The sequence below is a fragment of the Microcaecilia unicolor genome, chromosome 7 (assembly GCF_901765095.1).
Source record: "Microcaecilia unicolor chromosome 7, aMicUni1.1, whole genome shotgun sequence".
Lineage (NCBI taxonomy): Eukaryota > Metazoa > Chordata > Amphibia > Gymnophiona > Siphonopidae > Microcaecilia > Microcaecilia unicolor.
In genome coordinates this window covers 218648611-218671620 of record NC_044037.1, presented here as the reverse complement: position 1 = coordinate 218671620, position 23010 = coordinate 218648611, and the positions used below count along the sequence as shown (strand labels likewise).

Genomic DNA, 23010 nt, shown 5'->3' with positions numbered 1-23010 from the left:
CTTCTGCGGGAGGTGGTGGAGATGAAAACGGTAACGGAATTCAAACATGCGTGGGATAAACATAAACGAATCCTGTTCAGAAGGAATGGATCCTCAGAAGCTTAGCCGAGATTGGGTGGCAGAGCCAGTGGGGGGAGGTGGGGCTGGTGCCTAGTGCTGGGCAGACTTCTACGGTCTGTGCCCTGAAAATGCCAGATACAAATCAAGTAAGGTATACACAAAAAGTAGCACATATGAGTTTATCTTGTTGGGCAGACTGGATGGACCATGCAGGTCTTTTTCTGCCATCATCTACTATGTGTATAAATACACATAGTAGAAAGCAAATAGAAAAGGTGCAGAGAAGGGTGACGGAAATGATAAAGGGGATGGGACGACTTCCCTATGAGGAAAGGCTAAAGTGGCTAGGGCTCTTCAGCTTGGAAAAAAGGCTGAGGGGAGATATGATAGAGGTCTATAAAATAATGAGTGGTGTTGAACGGGAGAATGTGGTTAAGGCGGTTAGCTTAGCGGAGTTTAAAAAAGGTTTGAATGGCTTCCTAAAGGAAAAGTCCATAGACCGTTATTAAATGGACTTGGGGGAAAATCCACTATTTCTGGGATAAGCAGTATAAAATGTTTTGTACATTTTGGGGATTTTGCCGGGTATTTGTGACCTGGATTGGCCACTGTTGGAAACAGGATACTGGGCTCTATGGACCTTTGGTCTTTCCCAGTATGGCAATACTTATGTACAGAGGAAACCTTGAGAATTAATTTTTAAATAATCCAAATTCACTCTTTAAAAAATGTATTTAACTGAATGCTGAACACTATAACAATATAATAGGATACAATAAAATTTAGATTTACTCATTTCTTTAACAGTGCTTGAGAGTATAGATGCTGTGAGCATTTTATGATGTTGTTCTAGTAACCTTCAGACAGCGTTCAACCTAAGCAGAGCTGGGCATAATTTGTATTTAGTAGTTCTGCAGTGAACACAGATGCTGCAAGAAATAATGTTAGTGCTCCAGTAAGGGCACTTAATATTCTGTATCAGAGCATGGTGTTAAGCAGGAACCACTTTGAATGTGGTACTTAAAAAACCAAGATGCTGTTTATCTTGTGGATATTAAAGGCCCTTTGACAGATCCAAAATAGGCAGAGGACTTTACAATCCCAGAGTATATAAATACCCCTCAATACTGGTATCAACTTGTCTGTTAGCACAGAAATGACATTAATCCTAGTTCTCAATTTAAAATCCACATCTATTTCTAGCTGCATAAAATTTATTCTTCCCAGAATCAAAGGTCAATCATGTAATAATATGGAAAGAGGGAGCAGTGCATAAAGGAATTTCTACATTTTTCAGTGAAATGGAAGAGGTTTACATTATATTTAAGATGGTGCAGCTCACAGAGAATTGCAGTCCTAAATCTGTGGAACAGAAATGTTTTGAAACCATCATAAACAGCACCAGTCAATAATCAGCCCATGGCAGTCATCGTTTTTTTTAAAATGCTGGCTGCTGTGGGCAGAATTAATCCCAGATATTCAATACCAGGCTATGTCTGGGCTCTGGCATTGAATATCTATGCTAGCTTGCTGGGTCTTATGTGGATCCCAGCCGATGTTCAGCAGGCACTTATATGGGTTCTAGCTGAATATCATCCGGGACCTGCATAAAGGTATCTTCTCTCCCCATAATTATAGACTTTAATTACAATAGCACAGCGTATAATTCTTACCAATTAGAAAAACTCTTCATTACTTAATGAACATTTTTGGTGGCAGTCTGTTTTAATATATCACAAACTTGAATTGGCCTCAGCCAGTCTTACTGGGTCAATAATCAAAACAAATCTTTTATGGTCTCCAATTGCTTCTTATCTAGCTTCCAATGCTGTTGAGACTACATAGACGATAATGAGTATATATCTCAAAATCACAATTATAATTGTATAATTCTCGCACATTTCCATTAATCTGTATTAACATATTTTACTATTTTTGTTATTGTTCTGTACCACTTACATTATATTAAAACCAATAAAATATCATGGGAAAAAAAGTATCTGGCCAGATCCTGACACAATCTCTCCCCCCCCCCCCCCCAAGATTCTGATCCCCTCCTCTCTCCGTCCCACCCCCCAAACATGACAATAGCCCCTTTCAATGCCCCTTCCTACCCTCTCCTCAGAACATAACAACCCCTTCTGATGCTCCTCCCACTCTCCCAGCCCTCGAATATGATGAAATCCCCTTCTTCATCTTTCTTCCCTTAATGCCCACCAACCTGTCTCAGTGATCGTCCCCCATGCAACACACGTACAGTGAAGGACAGCATGCATGTGTGCTCAGCTGCTGTCACTACCTCTGCTTTTAGCAGCAGTGCCAAACTTTCCAGTTAGCTGGGAGGGGAAGCAAACAGCATAAAGGAGGAGGTGGTAGGTTTAGCTGCAGCATGCGTTTGAGTGAGCTGCTTGCTTCCCTTCCCAGCTAACTGTCGAGGAGCACGAGTTCAAGGTTGGAAAGAAAAGGAAGAGAGGAGGAAAAGGGACTCCTGAGATAGGCATCTTGCCGAAGCATGATGTCGTTTCGAGTCTTTTATGGAATGAAGTTTTTGCTGATTGGAGTCTTCTATGGAATAAAGTTTTTACTGATTGAACATATGTCGCCCCTTTGTGGTTCTTGAAAGTGTTTTGTTGGTCATACTGCTCCCTTCTCTTTTCATGGTATATAGCAAAGAAGGTGTCAGGACCACTGTGGGGATGGTGAGTGCAAACTCCTTCACAGTTCCTGCTATTGCATTCTGCTGTAACTAGCCAGGAATTTGGTCACTATTGGAGGGTATTTTTAGAGTCCTGTTGTACGGTCTGTACACTGTGTACCACTTCAGACAAAAAAAATAGTGACTTCATTTGTTTACTATACATTCAATTATTTTTGGGGGTATTGTAAAAATTCTTTAAGCTACTTCTGAAAGCTCATCTGACTGTGGGATCACCAAGACAGGTTTGTGAAGCCCTGGCTAGAAGCTCAGTGGAGTTATTTATTTCTTTTAAATGGTCATATTCAGCCACATGGACTACATTGTAAAACTTAACTGGTGTAGCTAGAACAAAATGTTTGTGCGGGACAACAGTTGGTATAGGTGAGCACTGGGCACCCCCTTTCTTCTGCTCCTCCTCTATTCTTCCTTCCCACTACCGCCTCCCCCACCAAAAATAATTAAAATTAAAATTACCTTAGCTGATGCATCAGCTGAAAAAATCTGGAGCTGCCCCTAGTGTGCTAAATGGCGGCAGCACATAGACCTGCTGATGTCGGCACTGTGAGCATGTTCAGTTCTCACACATGAACTGAGCATGTGTGAGAATTGAGCATGTGCCCAGTGCTGGTGAGGCAAAATTGGATGGGCACAGGCTCATCCAGGTCCATCTATGGCTATGCCCCTAAACGACACATGTAAACCTTATTCTCTGAGTGGGGTTTTTGAGCCATTTCAGATGTTACTGAGGTCGTGGTATGCAGAGAGGTCCCTCATTGACAGACTGGCTCAATACGACATTCACACTCTTCAGTCTTCATCAAAAACTCAATCTGTGCCAGAGTGTTCCTTTTATTAAAAATACCTTTATTGGTAAACTTTTCACAAACACCATAATTTGTGCACAGCAAAAAAAAAAAAAGTAGGTAAATGTAAAAAGAAAGATGGTGAATTCAGCAGGTTAATCCAAAAAACATAGAGGTTGATGTTCAAAGGCACTTATTTGGGTAGGAGCATGGATATTCAACAGCACTATCTGAATAGTGAATATTTCCTCGAAATGCCTCTACACTATCCCCCTCATTCTATAACAGGTTGTTTAAATTTACAGGGTATTGTACACAAAAATTTATAGAATACTGCCATCTACACAGGTAATTGTGCACTTACCTGCGTAAATCTTTGCTTATACCCTACGATATTAAAATGTTTATTATATACTATGTTGATATTGTAAATAGTATACAATGCCATACTTTGTATTGTTATTTGAATATTTTTACTGCTATTGCTTATGTTTGATTTATTCTTACTGTACACCGCCTTGAGTGCTTTCCTTCAAAAAGACTGTAAATAAATCTTAATAAATAAATGGCAGTAGTTCCTAATCACAATTTTTAAATTATGTGTTCAGATGGCATAATACACAACTGTTAGATGTTCACAAGGCAAAACATATTAGTTCCTCGTGCAACTATCATGTTTAGGTGCAATCATTTACACGAGCCATAGACCTGTCGTAAATGTTCATACTTACATTTTGATACGCTAATAAGGGTTTCTATAGTATTCTATAAGGGCAATTGCACACACATGTCCTTTTAGAATAGGCTCACTACCCACGTTATTCATCTGCCTAAATGGAGGTGCTCTGTAACAGAATTGCCTTCTATATGGATAATGACAGGATGGTCCGTAGACAGAGCTGGAGGTTAGCTGGTTAGAGGTAACTTTTAGTGCTGCTACCCAGAGAACTAACCAGATAACATAGGACAGCAAAAAAGCTGTCTTAAGCACTAGTGCTATATGGATTGTCTATCCTGATAGCAGCTGAATGTTGCTGCTATCCAGATAGTGATGCCAGCTCATCATTGTAACTGGATATTCAGTGGCAGCCACTATCTGGATACTGCCACTGAATATCCGGATTTTTTTGCTCAGACATTAAAACAAAAAAAAAAAAACATGCTGATCACCATGGGCCCAATATTGGGTGAGGGGAGGGGAAGTATTACACCTTTTCTTAAGCAGGTAGCTTCTGTTTTTTTTTCCTTTGGTGTAGCTGGACTCTTGGTCCTGCTTGTGGCCAGACTGATTCACCCTCACACGTCTCATTAACAACGCAAATCCTGACTCCGTTTGGTCTTCTGAAACACTCCATGACAGTATTCATTGTATCTATCATTCCACAGATTTTTTCCTTCACAAGCACATGGGATAGTTTCTTCAATGTATCTGTGCCTAGAATACTTTACCAAAAACCCAAAAAGTCTACTCTCACTTGTAATTTGAAGTAAAGGCACAAAAAAAAATATTCCAAAACACTCACAAATTTCCTTCCCAGGTGTAATGGATGCAACGATGTTTGGTCCTACAGTCTAGGCTGAAACTTGGTCCTTAAGCAGTTCAATGGTAATTATCTTTTGTCCCATCAAATTCAGGATAGAGGCCAACCAAGGTTTGGTTATGGCACTGGAACTGGACCAAAATCCTTTTTCTGCTTGGTTTCAGTTTTTGACGAAATGCTATCTTAATTTTCGACCATGTTTTCAGTTTCAGCCAAAAAGGACTGAGTTTTCAGTGGAAGCCGAAAATGTGTGCTTTGTCCTGTAGGCCCACTGGGCCTATCTTATAATTCCTAGTGGTGTAGTTTGGGCAGGAGTGATCCCCAGTTGCTTCTGCCTATTCTGGTTCTACTGTCAAAATGGCTGCCATGACTGGGACATTGCTCCTGCCCTGACTACACCAGTGTACCACCAAGGATTGTAAGATAGTTCTAAGGAGGGGGGGGGGGGGGGGGGATATTTTTTTTTGTACAGCACTAGCAGATAAGTCAGTTATGATCTTGCACAATAGTTTGTATGGTAAATAGAGTGCCCCAAATAAATACTTTTGATACAAAATTTTACCAAGTGTTTAAGTCTGCATATTTGGAATGATAAGCTCCTTAGGAATTAGCCTCTCTATAGAGTTATGACATCAGCTGTCACTACGAATGGGTGCAAAGTCACCCGCTGTAAAAGCACCATGGCTTTTAGTTTCAGTTTTTATTAGCTGCAGTCCATGTGTGTGGAGGTTATTTTGCTTGAAGGTAAAATACAGTCCTTCATTATTTAAACTACTGGTATTATATTCTGGCTTGGATACTGTGAATTTAGCAGAGGGATGCAGAATTCAAGTTCTGACAATCCCTAGCGGACCTCACTGGTTCACATTTATACAACCAAACTTGACTTTTCAGTTTCAGTTTTGGCTTGGCCGAAACCAGGTAATGAGTTTTGGTGTTAGTTCCGTTTTCTGCCAAAATTGAAAAAAGAAGTTTTGGTCTGTCTCTAACTCAGGAGCACTGTACTACTTGACATTTTTAGGGATATACCCTAGCAGGGTTCATTCTGATTTCTTGCTGACAAAATTGTAAACACCTGGACATCCATCTTCCAGATTCTCTGGGGTTTGCATGCTTCTCAAATGTCCCTACTCTGGTTAGGTCTAGCTAACTTGGAAGACTTCCTTCTTTAGTTCCAGACGTAGCCGGCCCTGGATAGAAAGAAGCTTCTTCCTGCTTCTTAGCAGGGCCTCTTATAATTCCATCCATTTCTGTAGACAGACCCACAGTTCCGACTCCATTATGTCAGTTAATTAACTTTGCATGCTAAGGAGCAGTGGCTCCAGAACTTTACTCACTCTGAAGACAGGAAATTTTGGGGACCCTGCTACACACAGGATTATGAACCATCATGTCAATTATTCAGCGTGAGTTAACCGAGTAAGAGTGACTCCTACCAGTTAACTCAACGTTGACCAGATCCAGGGCAGATATGTAATGGGACATAACCAGAGAGTGTTACTGAATATATGCACAGACCACTGCAGCATTTTCCAGGTACTGCTGGGGCAGTCCGGGGGCAGAGCCAGAAGTTATCTGGGTACCACTAATATTTAGTGCCAGGGCCCAAATAACTATCTGGGCAAGTTGGACCAAATAAACAGTAGTCCTAACCTGCTCAGATAGCTATCTGCGTAGGGGCACTGAATATTGGTGTTACCCAGATAACTTACGAATACCCAGATATTCAGCACTGTAGCATGCCCATGACAGGCAGCATTTTAAAAAACGCTGGCCACTACTGGCTGAATATTAACTGGCATGTTTTTTCACTTGTCATAAACAAGTGAATCGGTGATGTGTGGCTCTTTGTGTATGGCATAACTATTGGCCATTCATTGGTAATGAAATGCAAACAATAAATTCTAAAAGCAATGTGAAATGATATTGTGTAATGTTTCCTTTATTTACTTATTTTCTCTATACAACTCAGGTCCAGTTTTGAACACATCTCATGTTCCTGTGATGAACTGAATTTAAAATGGAATAATGTTGGCAGTCATCCATTTTTGTATATGAAGCGGAGAGAGGATTGCTATGGTGTGACCAGCACATTATTGCCAGCAGAATCCTACCACAGCCATGAGTTCAGAGGAGAAGGGAATCTCTCCTGCCCATAAAGTATCCACTCCAACTCATAAAAGTGCTTCCTCATCATCCTCATCCCAGAGGGAGAGTCGGCAGGTAAGGAAAATGCAGATTTGTAGGCAACTATTATTTTCATTTCTCTATTCTAGATCTGTTGCTCATTGTGCATTAATCTGTCTGTTTGCTTCTGAGATAGAAGAAACCTGTTTGTTGTATTTGTGTGATAACAATTTAAATTTCTGTCTGTTGTTTTTTTAAATAGTAAGGTTATAACTCGCTGTATATGCTTGTATTTTTATATTGCTATATTTTTATGTTGTAAATTGCTTCATTGCATGCTCTCAAAATATGGTATATAACAAGTTCTTAGCTAAACTGTACTCTGTCAGCAGGCACCTCTTCGTGCTGTCCGCTCTTGTCTCGACACCTCTCAGTGCTGTCCGCTCTCCCCTCGACACCTCTCCGTGCTGTCCTTTTTCACCCACACAATTGGGGCTAATCCATCACCTTAGGAGAACTGCTTTTGCTTATTTGTAACAAGTGATTATTCACAGTACTATTTCCCCAACGGTATCAGAGAAAACCAGTCTGCCCGCTGTATTACAGCTGCTAGTCACTGTGCACCTTGTTTCACTTCTCCCACACCCAAAGATCTATAACCGTTCAGTTTTAGAATTAGTTAATGACTGGGATAAACCTGTGGTTCAGTCAATTCCTCTTCTCCTTTCTCTTACTGCCTAGGAGATAGAGGCATTTTCACCACCCTCGCTTGTCAGACACCAACACTCTGACAACCTCCCACCAATGTTCAGACTGACCTCCTTCAGGTAATTAATCCCCACAGTTCCATGAAGCCAGACCGCATCTAGACATTGTCACTGAGCGGCCCCACATCTCTGGCTTCCCTCTGCAGTCTCTTCCTTTGCCATCTCCCTTTGTCCTGAGCAAAAGAACTCCATTTGCTCCACCTCAGCCTCCTTCATGACATTTTCACTTTTCTCTCCTAATTCAATCTCCTCCCACTCCATGGAGTCTTCCCCCACCCTCTCTCCCAGGTGCTGCTCCTCCACCTGATTATCCTCCATCTCCCAATCACCTCCTGACTTTACTACCTGCTGGGAGTTGTAGTGCTGTTTCTCTTGTTCCCTCCTCCCTTGCAAGTGCTGCTGGGTTCTGTAGTTCTCTTCCCTTCTTGCAAGTCTCCTACCCCCTTTTCCCGTCAGAGAGTGCTCTTCCTTTCTTGGCTTACTGCCCCTGTCCGCTCTTCTCTGCTTTCCCTCTACATCCTCCTTACAACTCCTAGCTTTAGAAAGTGTAAAATAATGCATTAGAGTTATTTTGATAACTATTAGAAATCATAGTTGAGCAGCTTGTTACTGCAAATATGTTTTTTGACAGAAACATTTTTGCTAAGGTTTGCAGTAAAAGCATGTCTATACTAGGTTGGGTGTTCTCAACCCAGTCCTCAGGACACAGTCAGTCAGGTTCTAAGGATATCGATAATGAATACGCAAATCTACCTCATACATATTCATTGTGAGTATCCTGAAAACTTGATTGGCTAGATGTATCCTGAGTATTGGGTTGAGAACCACTATAATAGAAAACCACAACACTTAAATTTGAGTCTTCCAAATTTACCACAACCATAATATGATAGTATTTCTTCTTAATATTTACTACTGATGATTATATGGTAGATTTTCAGCAGCATTAAGCTGTGATCTTCCGTGGGACATTAAATCAACTTTTCAGTTATATTTTTTACTTTCCTGTCAGGACTATAGTTGATAATCTTTCTCAGAAAGATTAAAGAAACTGGGTTTTGTTCAGCTTAAAATGGAATCATGTGATGTCCAAATTAGCATTGCTCTTGCTTTTGGCAGTATATATTTCTGAAATGATTTGAGCGGTAGTGTGGGAAAATTAAAGTTGTATTTATCCCTGGGGAAATGTTTTTTCCTAGCTAACTGAATAAAACTAGAGAATGTGAAATTCCAGATAAAAGAAGAAATATGACGCTTGAGAGCAGAAACTCAGGGGCATAGTTATCAATGTAAGCTACCATTATTTTGCAAGGAGATGGCTCAGACCATCCCATTTATTTTGGATGTTGAGGATGAGCCCATAACAGAAAGACATCTTTAACTTTGATTTACCTCCTAAAGAAGCTGAGACGGTGCCTATTCACAACATCCTTAAGGCTGTTCAGATGAAACGGTGGAAGACTCCTTTCTCTGTTCAGTCTGTTCATAAGAAGGTGGACTCTGTGTATAGAGTCCAGAAGGCTCCTGGATTCTAGAAGCTCTAACTGCCACATTATTCTGTGGTCATCGAATCTGCCCTCAAAAGGGCCAAAAGCTCTAAGACTCACTCCTCGGTGCCTCTGGGGAGGGATGCAAGGCCTTTGGAATCTTTTAGTTGGAAGGTTTTGTGGAATGCTATGTCCTGCATACATTCTTGCCAGCTCTACATTAGCCTACATGTGAAATCCTTGGTGAACAATGTGGCAGAGTTTGCAGACACTCTACTATCTGAGCAAAATTCACAACTACATCAGCTAGTAGCCAAGTAGTGGGAGTGTCAGATGCACATTTCATGGGTGGCCTATGATGCTTTTGGCATGTTGTCAGGGCCTCCACTATGGGAATTGGAACACACAGTCTCTCCAGGCTGTGTGCTTTGGACATAGAACCAGTAGTTCAGGAGAACCTGGCGGATGTACCTTGCCGAAATGATAACCTTTTTGGTGACAAGGTGGAGGAGGTCACCAACCTCATCAAAAAGAGAACTGATACTATCAAGTCACTCTGTCACTTGCTCCTGCCACAACCTTCACTTCTAGGAGGCATAGGGGTCCTCCTCCTTCCCGTCCTTCCCAGTCATTCTATACTTCTCATGCCCACTTGAGGCAGCTGAGACCTCAAAAGGCAAGGGATGAGCTTTTGATTTGCTTTAGGAGAGCATAGATGCAGTAAAAGTGACCTTGCCAGATGACCTACCAGTAAGACGAAGGCTGATTTTTTTTCCAAGAAAAGTGGCCCTTTATAACCTCAGACCAGTAGGTTCTAAAAGTTGTCCAGACAGGTTACACACTTCATTGATGAAAAACTCTGAAAAAGTACTTGGCCAAAAAAAAGTTCAGGATGGTTTCTCTGGATAACTTAATCCCCATGATTCAGAAAAATGACCCACATCCAGATACATCCTGGTCACAGGATATATGTCAGATTTTGAGTAGGGAGAAACCATTACCAGTACTGTGTTCTGCCCTTTGGCCTCACATCAGTTACAGGGGTTTTCATAAAATGCCTAGAAGTAGTCGTAGACTGTGAGTGCACATGTTTTTCTACCTAGGCGGTGGACTGATAAAGAGCACATCAGAGGGCTCAAGAATCAATGTGGAGAACTATATGGGTATTAGAGTTGCTGTGGTTCATGATCAACTACTCAAAGACCCATCTCACCCCTGTACAATGATTGGAATTCATTGAAGTTCTACTAGACATGGCTCAGGCCTGAGCCTTCCTCCCAAGTCAGCATCGTGGTCCAGGTATGGCAGAGCCAGCAGGTCACAGCTCATCAGATGTTGAGGTTGTTAAGCCACTTAGTCTCCACTGTGTAGATCACACCCTTGGCACATCTCAATCTCAGAACATCCCAGTGGACCCTAATTTACCATTGGCCTCTGGCCATAGGGAACCTAGTGGATGTCATGAAGGTCACTCCATCATTTTTGTGTGTAAGTTACACTATCATATAAAATGTGTAATTGTGGGAATCGCCCATGCCCCACCCATGCCTCACCCACGTGAGCATACCTCTTGCATTTGCATGCTATGCAAGTTGTACACTAAGATATAGCATATGACTTAGTGCCCAGCTAGCACTTACGTGCAAATCTGAAACATCCATGCACATAATTGCTAGTATTCTCTAATATGAGTGTGCAAATAGTGTGTACATTTATGCACATATGTTATAGAAAGAGGGGGTAAATGGTCCCAGTGTTCACACTAAGCTATATCTCATAGGCCTCATATACTGAGTGCTGGAAGAATATAAAATAATTTGGACTGCACATTTGAGATCATTTTCAGATGGCCTGTTCATGTGCTTTTGTTGCTTGAGCATTTTTTCCTGGCACTAGAACATTGTTTCACACTACGGTGCTATCTATGGCATGCACAGTTTAGGAACTGCAATGATTGTTATCACAGACTGTAATGCAGATTACTATGTTTCCCAGGGACTTGCCCCAGGAATGATCAGATAAATGACCTTTAGTTTCCTCTAGATAAAGATTTTTTTTTTTAATAATATTTCCAGCTGGGGTCACGGCATGCAGATTATTTAGAGATTTGTGAACAGAAAGCTTTTATGAATTTTAAATTAAGCTTAGAGCAAAACCTGCAGAATTATAACTTTGAGCTTTTATATGCTGAGTTGCTTTTTTGATTTTATGGTCTGGGATGGTATAATAATATTTGATGTGAATATGTCGTAAAGGAAATACCAGATTGGGGCCAGTAGCAGCCTCCACCTCTCATTCTGCATTTACTGGGGAAAAGGAATCAATTTGTTGCGATTCACAAAGGTACCAGGTCAGGGACCTGACATAACCTGGCAGAAAATCAGCACTGTAAGTGAGGAGAGGCAGATGTATAACAGACACAGGCTTTAACTTTATATCAATTATAGTTTTAAGTATATAACCAATAAATGATATCTTGTACTCAACGTGACTGACATTCTAAATGCACTAAAACATTCCTTTACAATAGAAAGATGACAACGTTTTTATCATCATCAATTCAACCAGTTCACCATATGAGGGAGGGAGAAGAATACACAATTGCAAGAAAACATCCTAAGAACTACACATTGATCTACAAAGAAATAAAGAAGGAGACTATTTTGGCTAACAATAAATGGATTAGAAAAGCTTAATTAGGGGCAGCCTTGGTACTTAGGTTACTGGTTGGGAAATTTCATACATTATATATCTAGTAGATGAATATTTGATGATGCATTTACATGGAAAATTAAGCTAGATAAGACCATTACTAGCTCTTACCTTCCTCAATATCTTTCCTCCCCCCCTGGCTACTTTAATCCACTATTATAGTGATATTCAACTAATCACTTTTGTTGACTCATGATATAATCCAGATCTTACCAACCTCAGTTGGCTATCAGATTGTACGCTAAAGCTAAATCCTGTTATGTCCAAAGCTCTTTGAATAGGCAGGACAAAATCTTTGCGAGTTCTCATTCCATCAATTTTGGGCTTCCATGTATCCATTAAAGAGAAAGTTAAAGTTTGTGTCATTTTGAATTCTAGGTTGACCTTTTTGTTGACTTTATCCACTTGAAGAGAAAAAGGAAGGAAAGGGGATTTGGAATTAGCTAATGCCTTTCAATAGTAGTTCAAGGTTAGCTCCTTTCAGATACAGTAGTTATTTCCATAGTCCTGGAGGGCTTAAAAATCTAAGCCCACTGCTGTAACCATTAGGCTACACATCCATACTGTTTTTCATGCGTATTCCTCTCCAGGTTGAGCTACAGTTTTGCTCTCCAGGGCATTTCTATTATCTTCCTGAAGCATTTACAGGTTATCTAGAAAATGGTGGTCAGATTCCTCTGCAGGGCATAAAGGTTTGGCCATGTAACCCTCTTGTTGGTGGATTGACACTGGTTACAAGTTCCTTTCAGGATTAAGTTTACAATCTTAATTGTAGACCTTGGAGCCATTCTTTCCAGCTGATTCCGGCATTTGCCAGATCTTTTACTTCCTTATTTTCTGGTACATTCTATGCAATCATCTGAATTAGGCCTTCATTGTTTCCCCTATCTAGGATATGGTTGGACGTAACAAACCGTGGAGGGGCATAATCGAATGGGGTGCCCAGGTTTTCCTGGGGCCGTCCTTGCAGGACGGCTCCGTGAAGGGGTGGGGAAACCCGTATTATCGAAACAAGATGGGCGTCCATCTTTTGTTTTGATAATACGGTCAGGGATGCCCAAATCTCAACATTTAGGTCGACCTTAGAGATGGTCGTCCCCGGTTTTCGGCGATAATGGAAACCGAGGATGCCCATCTCAGAAACGACCAAACCCAAGCCATTTGGTCATGGGAGGAGCCAGCATTCATAGTGCACTGGTCCCCCTGACATGCCAGGACACCAACTGGGCACCCTAGGGGGCACTGCAGTGGACTTCAGAAATTATTCCCAGGTGCATAGCTCCCTTACCTTGTGTGCTGAGCCCCCCAAACCACCCAAAAACCCACTCCCCACAACTGTACACCACTACCATAGCCCTAAGGGGTGAAGGTGGGCACCTACATGTGGGTACAGTGGGTTTGTGGTGGGTTTTGAAGGGCTCACATTTACCACCACAAATGTAGCAGGTGGGAGGGGGATGGGCCTGGGTCTGCCTGCCTGAAGTACACTGCACCCACTAAAACTACTCCAGGGACCTGCATACTGCTGTCATGGAGCTGGATATGACATTTGAGGCTGGCAAAAATTTTTTTTAAAGGTTTTTTTTTTTAGGGTGGGAGGGAGTTGGTGACCACTGCGGGAGTAAGGGGAGGTCATCCCCGATTCCCTCCGGTGGTCATCTGGTCAGTTCAGCCCCTTTTTGAGGCTTGGTCGCAAGAAAAAATGGACCAAGTAAAGTCACCCAAGTACTCGTCAGGGACGCCCTTCTTTTTTCCATTATCGGCTGAGGACGCCCATGTCTTAGGCACGCCCCAGTCCCGCCTTTGCTACGCTGCCGACATGCCCTCATGAACTTTGGTCGTCCCCGCAACGGAAAGCAGTTGAGGGCACCCAAAATCAGCTTTCGATTATGCAGATTTGGGCGACCCTGAGAGAAGGACGCCCATCTCCTGATTTATGTCGGAAGATGGGCGCCCTTCTCTTTCGAAAATAAGCCTGATAGTCTTTATTTATTGGTGCCTCATTTGTGGAACTTCCTTCTTCTGTCCTCAAAAATGCTAAGACATGGCTCTTTAATCAGACTTTTGAAATGTTAATGCAGGCAAATTCCTTATTGCAGCTCACATGAACACAATACTGGACATTGTTCTTAATCCCTCTTCCCTCATCATTCTATATTTCTCCAATATTGCATTTCCTTCATTTTGATCCTACTTTCTTGCTCAGTTTTACTCTCCTGTTTGATTGCTTCCCCCCTCCCCTTTATAATTTTAAGTATAAATCCCTTTGTTCTCTTTTGAAAAGCAATATATCAAAGGAATAAACTAAACTAGCCACTAACTTCTCATCCTTGTTTTCTTAATCTTGTGTCAAATTCAAAAAAGGGTAAAGGCTCATGGATTTGATATAACACCTTTCTGTGGTAAATTGCTTTGGTTGTTAAGTCGTACATTTTATTATTATATGCAGGTAAAATTTGTAATATATCTGACTAAACGTTTTTTTCCTTTTTCTTAACAAAAGGGGTAAGGTAATAAGATCCGGACACCAGATGAAGACATGTATAGAGAGAGTTATTAAAAAATGAAGGCTGTAGACTTCAAAACAACAAGCTTCGTGAAAATGCGGGATACCTCAAAGAGACGTTAGCTGGCTGGGAACATAGGGGTGGTGGGGAGTAGAAAAGCAGTGGGTAAATCTGAAAGGAGCTATTTTAAGGGCTACAAACCTTTTAAGGAAAGTAAATAAAAGAAGAAAATAAGGCCGCTTTATTTCTCAAAGGTAGTAGCTGAAAAGGTAAGAAAAAAGAGGTTAGCCTTCATAAACTACAAGAGATCACAGAAAGAGGAAGACAAGCAACAATATCTAAAATAGCAGAGGAAGCTGGCAAAGTAGTCAGCAAAGCAAAGATGCAAATTGAATTAAAAATAGCCAATTGATTCAAGATGGCGGCATGTTAGGTTGCTGCTTTGGACGCTCCTAGAATTGCTCCGTTAGAGAGCAAAGAAGGATCTGAACCCCCTCGTAAGATGGAGAAGAGGAAAGAAAAGACACGGGGCGGTCCCTTAACCCCTGTCGGGACTTACCCTTCTCAGCAATCAACACTGGACCGGTTCGGAGTAATAACGGGACCTAGGTGCTCTTCATCTCCAGCTATTAGTGTTGACGTGCTTCAGTCAACCGACAGTGTAGACGGGGCTTCCCTAAGCCCTGTCCAACGTGCAGGCCCCCTGCAGCCAGGAGGAGGAGGCATGGAAGAAAGGCCTGGCGTTTCATCCCAAACAGATAGAGGACGAAATGTGCAGGAAGGGACCCAATCTGTGCCAAATGGAGAAGCTGAGAGTGGTCCAGTAGGATATCAAATTTCAACTAATGTTTTGCCTGTACAGACTATTACTGAACTTAACCAGATGCTTAACGCTCCCACTCCTGACCTAAAATCAGGTAATATAATTAAACCGACCGTAGTGATAATGGAGTCACTCTGGGACCTGACACTCACGTTACACTTCTCTCTCCAATCTTCAATAAATAAAAATAATGAAGAAACTAAAGTATTGACTAAGGCAGTCCTTAACCAAGCACAGATTACCACCCAGCAGCTTGAGGAAGTGAAACAACAGGGGGGGGGGGGGGGGGGGGTGGGAATTAAAAGACTTGGAAAAGTTTAATCAGATAATAATTAAGGACAGAAATTATACTTTACGTCGATTAGAATATCTTGAAAACCAATCCAGGAAATTAAATCTATGATTTACCAATTTTCCAAAATCCCCATTGATATCTCCGGTTGATATGGTAAAGAAATATTTAATTGAGATCCTGGGGATGTCAAAAGAATCACTTCCTCCTGTAGTGCGAGTGCAGTATTTACAAATTAACGCTAAAACCAATTCTATAGGCATGGTTGGAGCACAGCCGAATGTGGGAGAAGATTTGAATTTGATGTCCTTTTTGGAGTCTTCATTGGAAGTAATAACCCAAAGATTAACTGCAGTGGTAGTTTTTGCCTTGGAAATGGACAGAGATGCAGTATTTAAGCTTTCCTTTAGACACTTGAACGCTCTATTTTTTGGCTCAAAAATAAGACTTTACCCTGATCTATCTAGAGATACTCAGAAGAGGCGCAAAGCCTTCTTGGCACTGCACCAGAGACCTTTGGCTTTAGGAGCTAGTTTCTTGTTAAAATTTCCTTGTATATGTCGCGTTCTTTTTCAAAATAAGCAGTTTCAATTTTTTGACCCTAAACAATTAGAAGAGTTTGTAACTGTTAGGGAAGAGGAAAAAGTGGAAGTGATTGTTAAGTAACAGATGTACACTGTAAAATAGATTATTATTATTATTATTATTATTTGTTGCATTTGTATCCCACATTCCCCCACCTATTTGCAGGCTCAATGTGGCTTACATAATTTTGTTAATACATTGTCATTCCAGGCTATCAGATACAGTTATTAGTTATTAGAAGAAGAGATAGGTCTGCAGCTCCTATCAAGGCATAAATTTCAGTTTATATGAACTATTTTTTTATATTTTCCTTTTCTTGAATTGATTTCTGTAAAAAAATTTTAAGATCGAGAATTATGGCTGAATTATGTAAAGGAATAGTCTCATAAGAGATATCCTGTATCTTATCTTTATGATTTGAAGTTATTACGATTTTCTGTATCTTCTCTTTGTGAGTTGTATAAATAATAATAATAAAAATAAAATAAAAAAAAATAGCCAATATAGTAAAATGTGGGACAAGACATTTGTTGGAGGAAGTGCAAAAGTGGCATTGTGAGACTCAAGGGTAAAGGGGAAGAATATGTAGAGGCTGGATAAGGATAAAGCAGATGAAGGGCTCAGAGTAGGACCACAGAAGACAAACATAAATAGGAACGGCAGTGTGGTAGACCTTGAACAATTTTTAGAAGACTATGTTTGTGAGGAATTAGCTTAAACTAAAGCTAGACAAAATGTACTGAAAGAACTTAGGGAAGTTCTGAAAGCTCCGCTGCTGACGTTTTCGATGCTTTACAGTCGGTAGTGGTTACACAGGACTAGAAAAGGGTGGAAATAAGCAGGAGGCTGGGAACTACAGGCTGGTGAGTCAGACCTTTGTGGTGCATAAATTAATGGAAACGCTTCTAGAACAGAGGATAGTGAGGTTTTGGGAATCGAGTGGATTGCAGGATTTGAGACAGCATGGTTTTACTAGAGGTAAGTCTTGTCAGACTAATTTGATTAATTTCTTTGACTGGGTAACCAGACATTTGGACAGAGGGTGAGCACTAGATGTGTACTTAGATCAGTGATTCCCAAACTTTTTACTATGGTGGAACCCCCAAATTAATTTTCATACACCAAGGAACTCTCAATTTATGTAAACACTAGTAAAAGAGGCCCGTTTCAGAGCAAATGAAACGGGCGCTAGCAAGGTTTTCGTTGCCAACACCCCCCCTCCTCCCTGGCCAACCCCTTCGTTGTCCTGCCATTGCTCCGCCCCCAACATCATGACGTTTGACGCGAGGGCGGGGCCCGGAGCGATTTCCCACCCTCCCTGCCTCCCTCCCTGCCAACCCCTTCATTGTTCTGCCATTGCTCCGCCCTAGAGGGCGGGGCCTGGAGCGATTTTGGTGGCTTCACCACCACGAACCTTTGAACCTTTTTGAAGGATGTCAGGGCTTGGCTTCACTGACGTCAGTGTCCTCAGAACGTTGAGGGTGAGTTTTATTATAGTAGATATGTGACCTACTAAGTAAAAAGGTACCAAAATTGGGATTACAAATAACAGAGATAAAGGCTATAAAAACTTGGAGTGGCAGCTTTCAGTTTTGAAAGTTTTGTGTACTATAGGGTTAGTAGAATGGGGCTATGCAATTTTTTTACAACGTTGATGTTTTTCATGTTCTACAGCCTAAAAGCTGCAGGTACCTAAAGTGGGTTATGTGATTTCTGGTGTAAATTGATAAACGTTTTGCATTTTTAAAAGATGTAATTAATCCATTCCAGAATCTGAAATTTTTCAGGATTGTATAGTTGATATCCCTCTATCTTGTGGTATAAATAAGTCACATACCCCACTTTTGCTAGTTTTTTGATCAGTGGGTCACATATATATGTTCATACAAATAAGTTCTATAATTTAATTTCTTGAGGAACCCTAGGGTTCCCAGGAACCCAGTTTTGGAATTACTGATTTAGATTGTAGCAAAGCTTTTTGACAGAGTTCACATAGGTGGCTTATAAATAAACTGATTGCCCTCAGTATGGGCCTTAAAGTGACTTAATGGGTTAGAGGTTAGTTGAGTGGAAGGTGACAAAGGGTAGAGTAAATGGAGTTCACTCTGAGAAAGGGGATGTTACCAGTGATGTGCCCAAGGATTTGGTTCTTGGTCTGGTTCTTTTTAACATGTTTATAAGAGATAGTGCGAAAGGACTGTCTGGGGTTTGCCTCTTTGCGGATAATACCAAAATCTGCAATAAGTGTGAATAAGATGAGAAGGGATCTACCAAAGCTTGGATTCAGCTAAGATTTAATGCTAAAAAATACAGGGTCATACATGTGGGCACAGAAACCCAAAGGAGCAGCACAGTATAGGAGGTAAAGTACTTCTGTGCATGAGAGAAGAACAAGACTTGGAGGTGATCATATCTGATGATCTTAAAGTGGCAAAACAGGTAGAAAAGGTGACAGCAAGAGCCAGAAGAATGCTTGGGAGCATAGGGAGAAGTTTGGCCAACAGTAAATGGGAGGTGATAATGGCTCTGTATAAGTGTATGGTGAATTCCCGTTTAGAATACAATTCTGGAGACCACACCTTCAAAAAGCTATAAACAGGATGGAATCAGTCTAGAAGGTGGCTGCTAAAATGGTCAGTAGTCTTTGTTATAAAGCATATAGGGCAATATTTTAAAATCTCTATATGGGAGGGGGAGATATGATAGAGACGTTTAAATACCTCCGTGGCATAAAAGCTGAAGAGGCAAGTCTCTTTTAACTGAATGGAAGCTGTAGAATGATGGAACATAGGATGAAAGTGAAAGGGGACAGAATCCGATGCAATCCAAGGAAATACATCTTTATAGAAAGAGTGGAAGATGAGTGGAATGGCCTCCCGGTAGAGATGGTGGAGACAAACACTATATCTGAATTCAAGAAATCATGGGATAAGAACATAAGATCTCTAAAGTGTTACATTAATATTCTATAAAGGAATATGGGCCCCATATGCTGTTACAGAATAGGCTCTTACAATGTGGCATCAGTGCACCTAAAAGGAGGCATCTACTTATAGAATTGCCACAATGATATTTTTGTCTCCTCCTGTTCAAGTAGGAGTCGCTTCTCTGCTTCATGGTTGATTGTGGAGGCAATTCAGACGGTATTTTTAGGATTGATCAGACATCTTGCCAGCATGCTTGCAGTCATCTCTTTTATGTTTTGAATGGGCATCAAAATTCTTGATCTTTGACGCAAGAGGCATGGACGAATCCCCTTTAACATTTTCTGCAGACACAAGGTGATGAAAAACAACATCAGTGATATCAACAAGACGTGAAGCCTCTTCAAAGATGGGAGAGCTTTATTTTCATGGCTGTGTAGCAGATCAGGAAAAACAAACCTGGGGCTGAGGAGACTGCTGTGTGTGGGAATGGTTGTGTATACCAAGAACTTTACACTTTGTTCTGAGCTCTTGGAGTGCTTCTCCAGCCTGGCACCATCCAATAGTGTCACCCACTTGTGTGCCTGATCAATCCTACTATCTAAGGAAAGCATCTGGTATAGGTGAGAACCGTTGCTTTGTATGTTTCCTGTGTTGGACTGCACTAAGAGTTTTTGGAGTGTCCCATTCAGTTTTGGTCTGCATATTTCTATTCGAATTTGTGATCACTTATTCTATTTTTAGTGAAGGTCTGTTCATGTTCTGGTTATGTGATAAAGATGAAGTTCTTCCAGAAAAAGACCAATGTAATAACACAATACTAGGATGCATGGTGCAGAGCTTAGCATGGGTTCTATTCACAGTTTTCTTTACTATCAATGCTGACCTTTGTGGAAAGGAGTTTAGCACAGAAGAAAACTATAGACATCAGCAGAAATCTACCATTTCAGAAACACAAATGGATTTGTAATTGAACTCTGTAGAATCTGAAAATATTTTTTCTTTGATCTTTTTTTTTTTTCCAGTTAGGGTAGTCCTGGTCTCTCTTTACCACTTTCTCTTATTGTTTTTTTTTCAGGATCTCATTCCCATTTTTGTTTCTTTACTCTTCTTCCCTTCCTCCCCTATATAACTGACCTTTATCCTTATGTTTCATCTTTTTTTCTCCATTTCTCTTAACTGCATACAACTAGATTTCATTATTGCTGTCCCCCCTCCAGTCTTTAACCTCTTTCTTTGCAGGGCTCTCACTGTGGGAACTACTTCCCTCCTCCCTCATCTCCCCGCTAAAGTCAGAAGGCTCCCTCTCCATGAGCTGACACTCTATTTTCCACTCCAGTGACTACCCGATCAAAGATCCTTGTTGCCCAATCTCCTCTGGTCCTCCTCTCTCCTCGGTTGGTTCCCTCCCCCTCCACCTTCTGTTTTTCTATTTCCAAATATAGCCCCAGAAAAGGTGTGGCGGGACAGAGGATGACTTCCTCCTTGTATGCCCTAACCAATTTAACACAAATGTCTGACAGGTATGTGTTTTCTTTGGTATATTGGATCATAAATCCATAGAAAACACCCCTGTTAAAATCAGCTGTTAATGTGAATTATCGATTGATTAAAAAAATACATTTGACCCAGTGAGCTTCATCTGCTCTCCATCAGCATATTTCTGTTGAGCCCAGTCAGAGACCTAATCATCTGATGTAATTTAGCTGTACAGAAACATGAATACATAATTCTAACGTTGTCTTTTCCAGTGTACATATAAATCTTCTGGAGAAAAACTCTTTTACTATAAAAAGACAGATGGCTTTTGAGAATTGTTATCAAACAGAAACAGTAAGATTTTTGAAAATTGTTATAAAACAGGAACAATACTTTAAGTAAACACTGTTCCTGGCAACCTGGCAGTTACTTAACATTGTGATGGAGTCACAGATGATATGGTAGCTTAATGTCACAGTAAGAACCATATGGCAAAGAAAGTGAGCTTTTACTTTGCTTTATAGTGGTTAATGAATAGTATTATTTGTGCAGGGCCGGCTGAAGGGGTTGTGGCACCATAAGCCAAATTTTCCTATGGCGCCTGCCATTGGGCTACCTCCACCTGCATTGGCTCCCCCTGCCTTCCTGTCTGCCCACATCAGCTGGCAGCCAGCCAGCCAACTCAGCCCATCAGCATCAGCTCCCAGCCAACCAGCTTCCACACATTAGCTTCTATCTAGTCATCTTCCTCCCTACCACATCAACAGCTTTCCAGCCAGCTACCTCCCCAGACCCCCACACACATCAGCTCCTATGCAGATGACCTTCCTCATATCTGCCACCTGCCTTCATCAGCCTTGCTCTTCCTGTCTCAGCTCCCCTCTGCTGCCCACCCATATAATCCCAACTCATTCAAGGTGTTCTGGGGGTGACAGGGGCAGAAACAGTCCCCTCTTGCTCCCATCCCAGCAGCTGTCTTTTTCAAAATGGTGCCACTGACCCCTAGTGGTAGTTTCATGATACTACCACTAAGGGGATCCAGCTGCTTTATAAGGGAAAAAGGCCTCATACAGCAGCTTGGACCCCTAGCAATAGTACCACTAGGGTGTCAGTGGAGTCTTTTGAAGAAGGTAGATGCAGAGATGGGAATGAATAGGAATTGCTCCTGCTTCTGTCTCCTCCAGAAGCCCTGGCCTGAGTCAGGGTTCCATAGTGATGTCTGGCTGATGTAGGGAGTAGGAGGATGGAAGAGGTGGGGTTTGAAAAGGAGAGGGACTTCAGACAGACTTATGCATTAGCTCTGCATTGGGACTTGGGGGGAGGGTCACATCAGACCCTCTGGCCATTCAAGCTTTGAGTTTCCCCGTAGGGAGGGAATTCCAGGGGAGCTTAGGTACCCTGTGCTGTTGCCAGCATTGCCACAGGTTTAAAGATGAGAAAAGGAAGCACCTGTTCTTACTGTAATTATTCTGTTTAATATCACTGTGCCGAAATAGTTCATGCTAAGTCGGGGACTACTGTAGTAAACATTAGGTTGTAATTTCAAGTAACCAGCAGAGCTAAGGACTGTTCATTTAGAACCCTGAGAATATAATGTATGAAATGAGCATCACTAAATGTATGTACTGTTGCTTGAGATTGATATAATTGCATTTTTCCTTTTTTCTCCAAAGGATCGGTTCATACTTGTGGGTTGTACTCATCTACCAGCAGGTGGAGATAGAGATAGTTCTAATGAACTTGCTTTAAAAGGCTGCTGTGCCACAGGTTCTATTTAGTATCTCTCTGTCTCCAGTAGGTGGTAGAACCTTTCTGTGAAGCTCTGTCTTTGGTTCCTGTGGTGGGCTCCTGGCCATTTCATTAGACTTCAGTTGAGCTTCTGGGACAAAGGCTCTTTCTGTATCTTAGTCCTTCCCCCTCCCCCCTACCACCTTTCCCCTCCTGCTCTCCTGCATCTTTAAAAAATGAGCCATCAAAAAATACATTTCTCTGGTATACTTCTGAGGAATTATCTGTGTTCTGACCTTTGTGCCTAGGAAACAGGAAACTCGGGTTTCCTCATTATGGTGAGTCTGCTCCTTTTATTCTTATGGCTGCAGAGTTAGTGAAGTACTGTTCCTGGTTCAGGAGCCAGAAAACAGTTTTGGGGCAATGTGCTATATGTGTCAAGCCATCGGAGGCTACAGAATTATCTATCCCTTCTCC

At 41.4% G+C, this 23010-nt stretch overlaps 1 protein-coding gene across 1 annotated transcript in view; it reads left to right on the top strand.

The window, feature by feature from the left end:
* Positions 1 to 23010, top strand: part of OSBPL6 (oxysterol binding protein like 6) — a 265393-nt gene that overhangs the window by 72251 nt on the left and 170132 nt on the right. Inside the window, exon 2 of the mRNA XM_030208862.1 lies at positions 7075 to 7325. Coding sequence (XP_030064722.1) covers positions 7224 to 7325 — 102 coding nt within the window. The 5' untranslated portion in view covers positions 7075 to 7223. The remainder of the gene's footprint in view (positions 1 to 7074; positions 7326 to 23010) is intronic.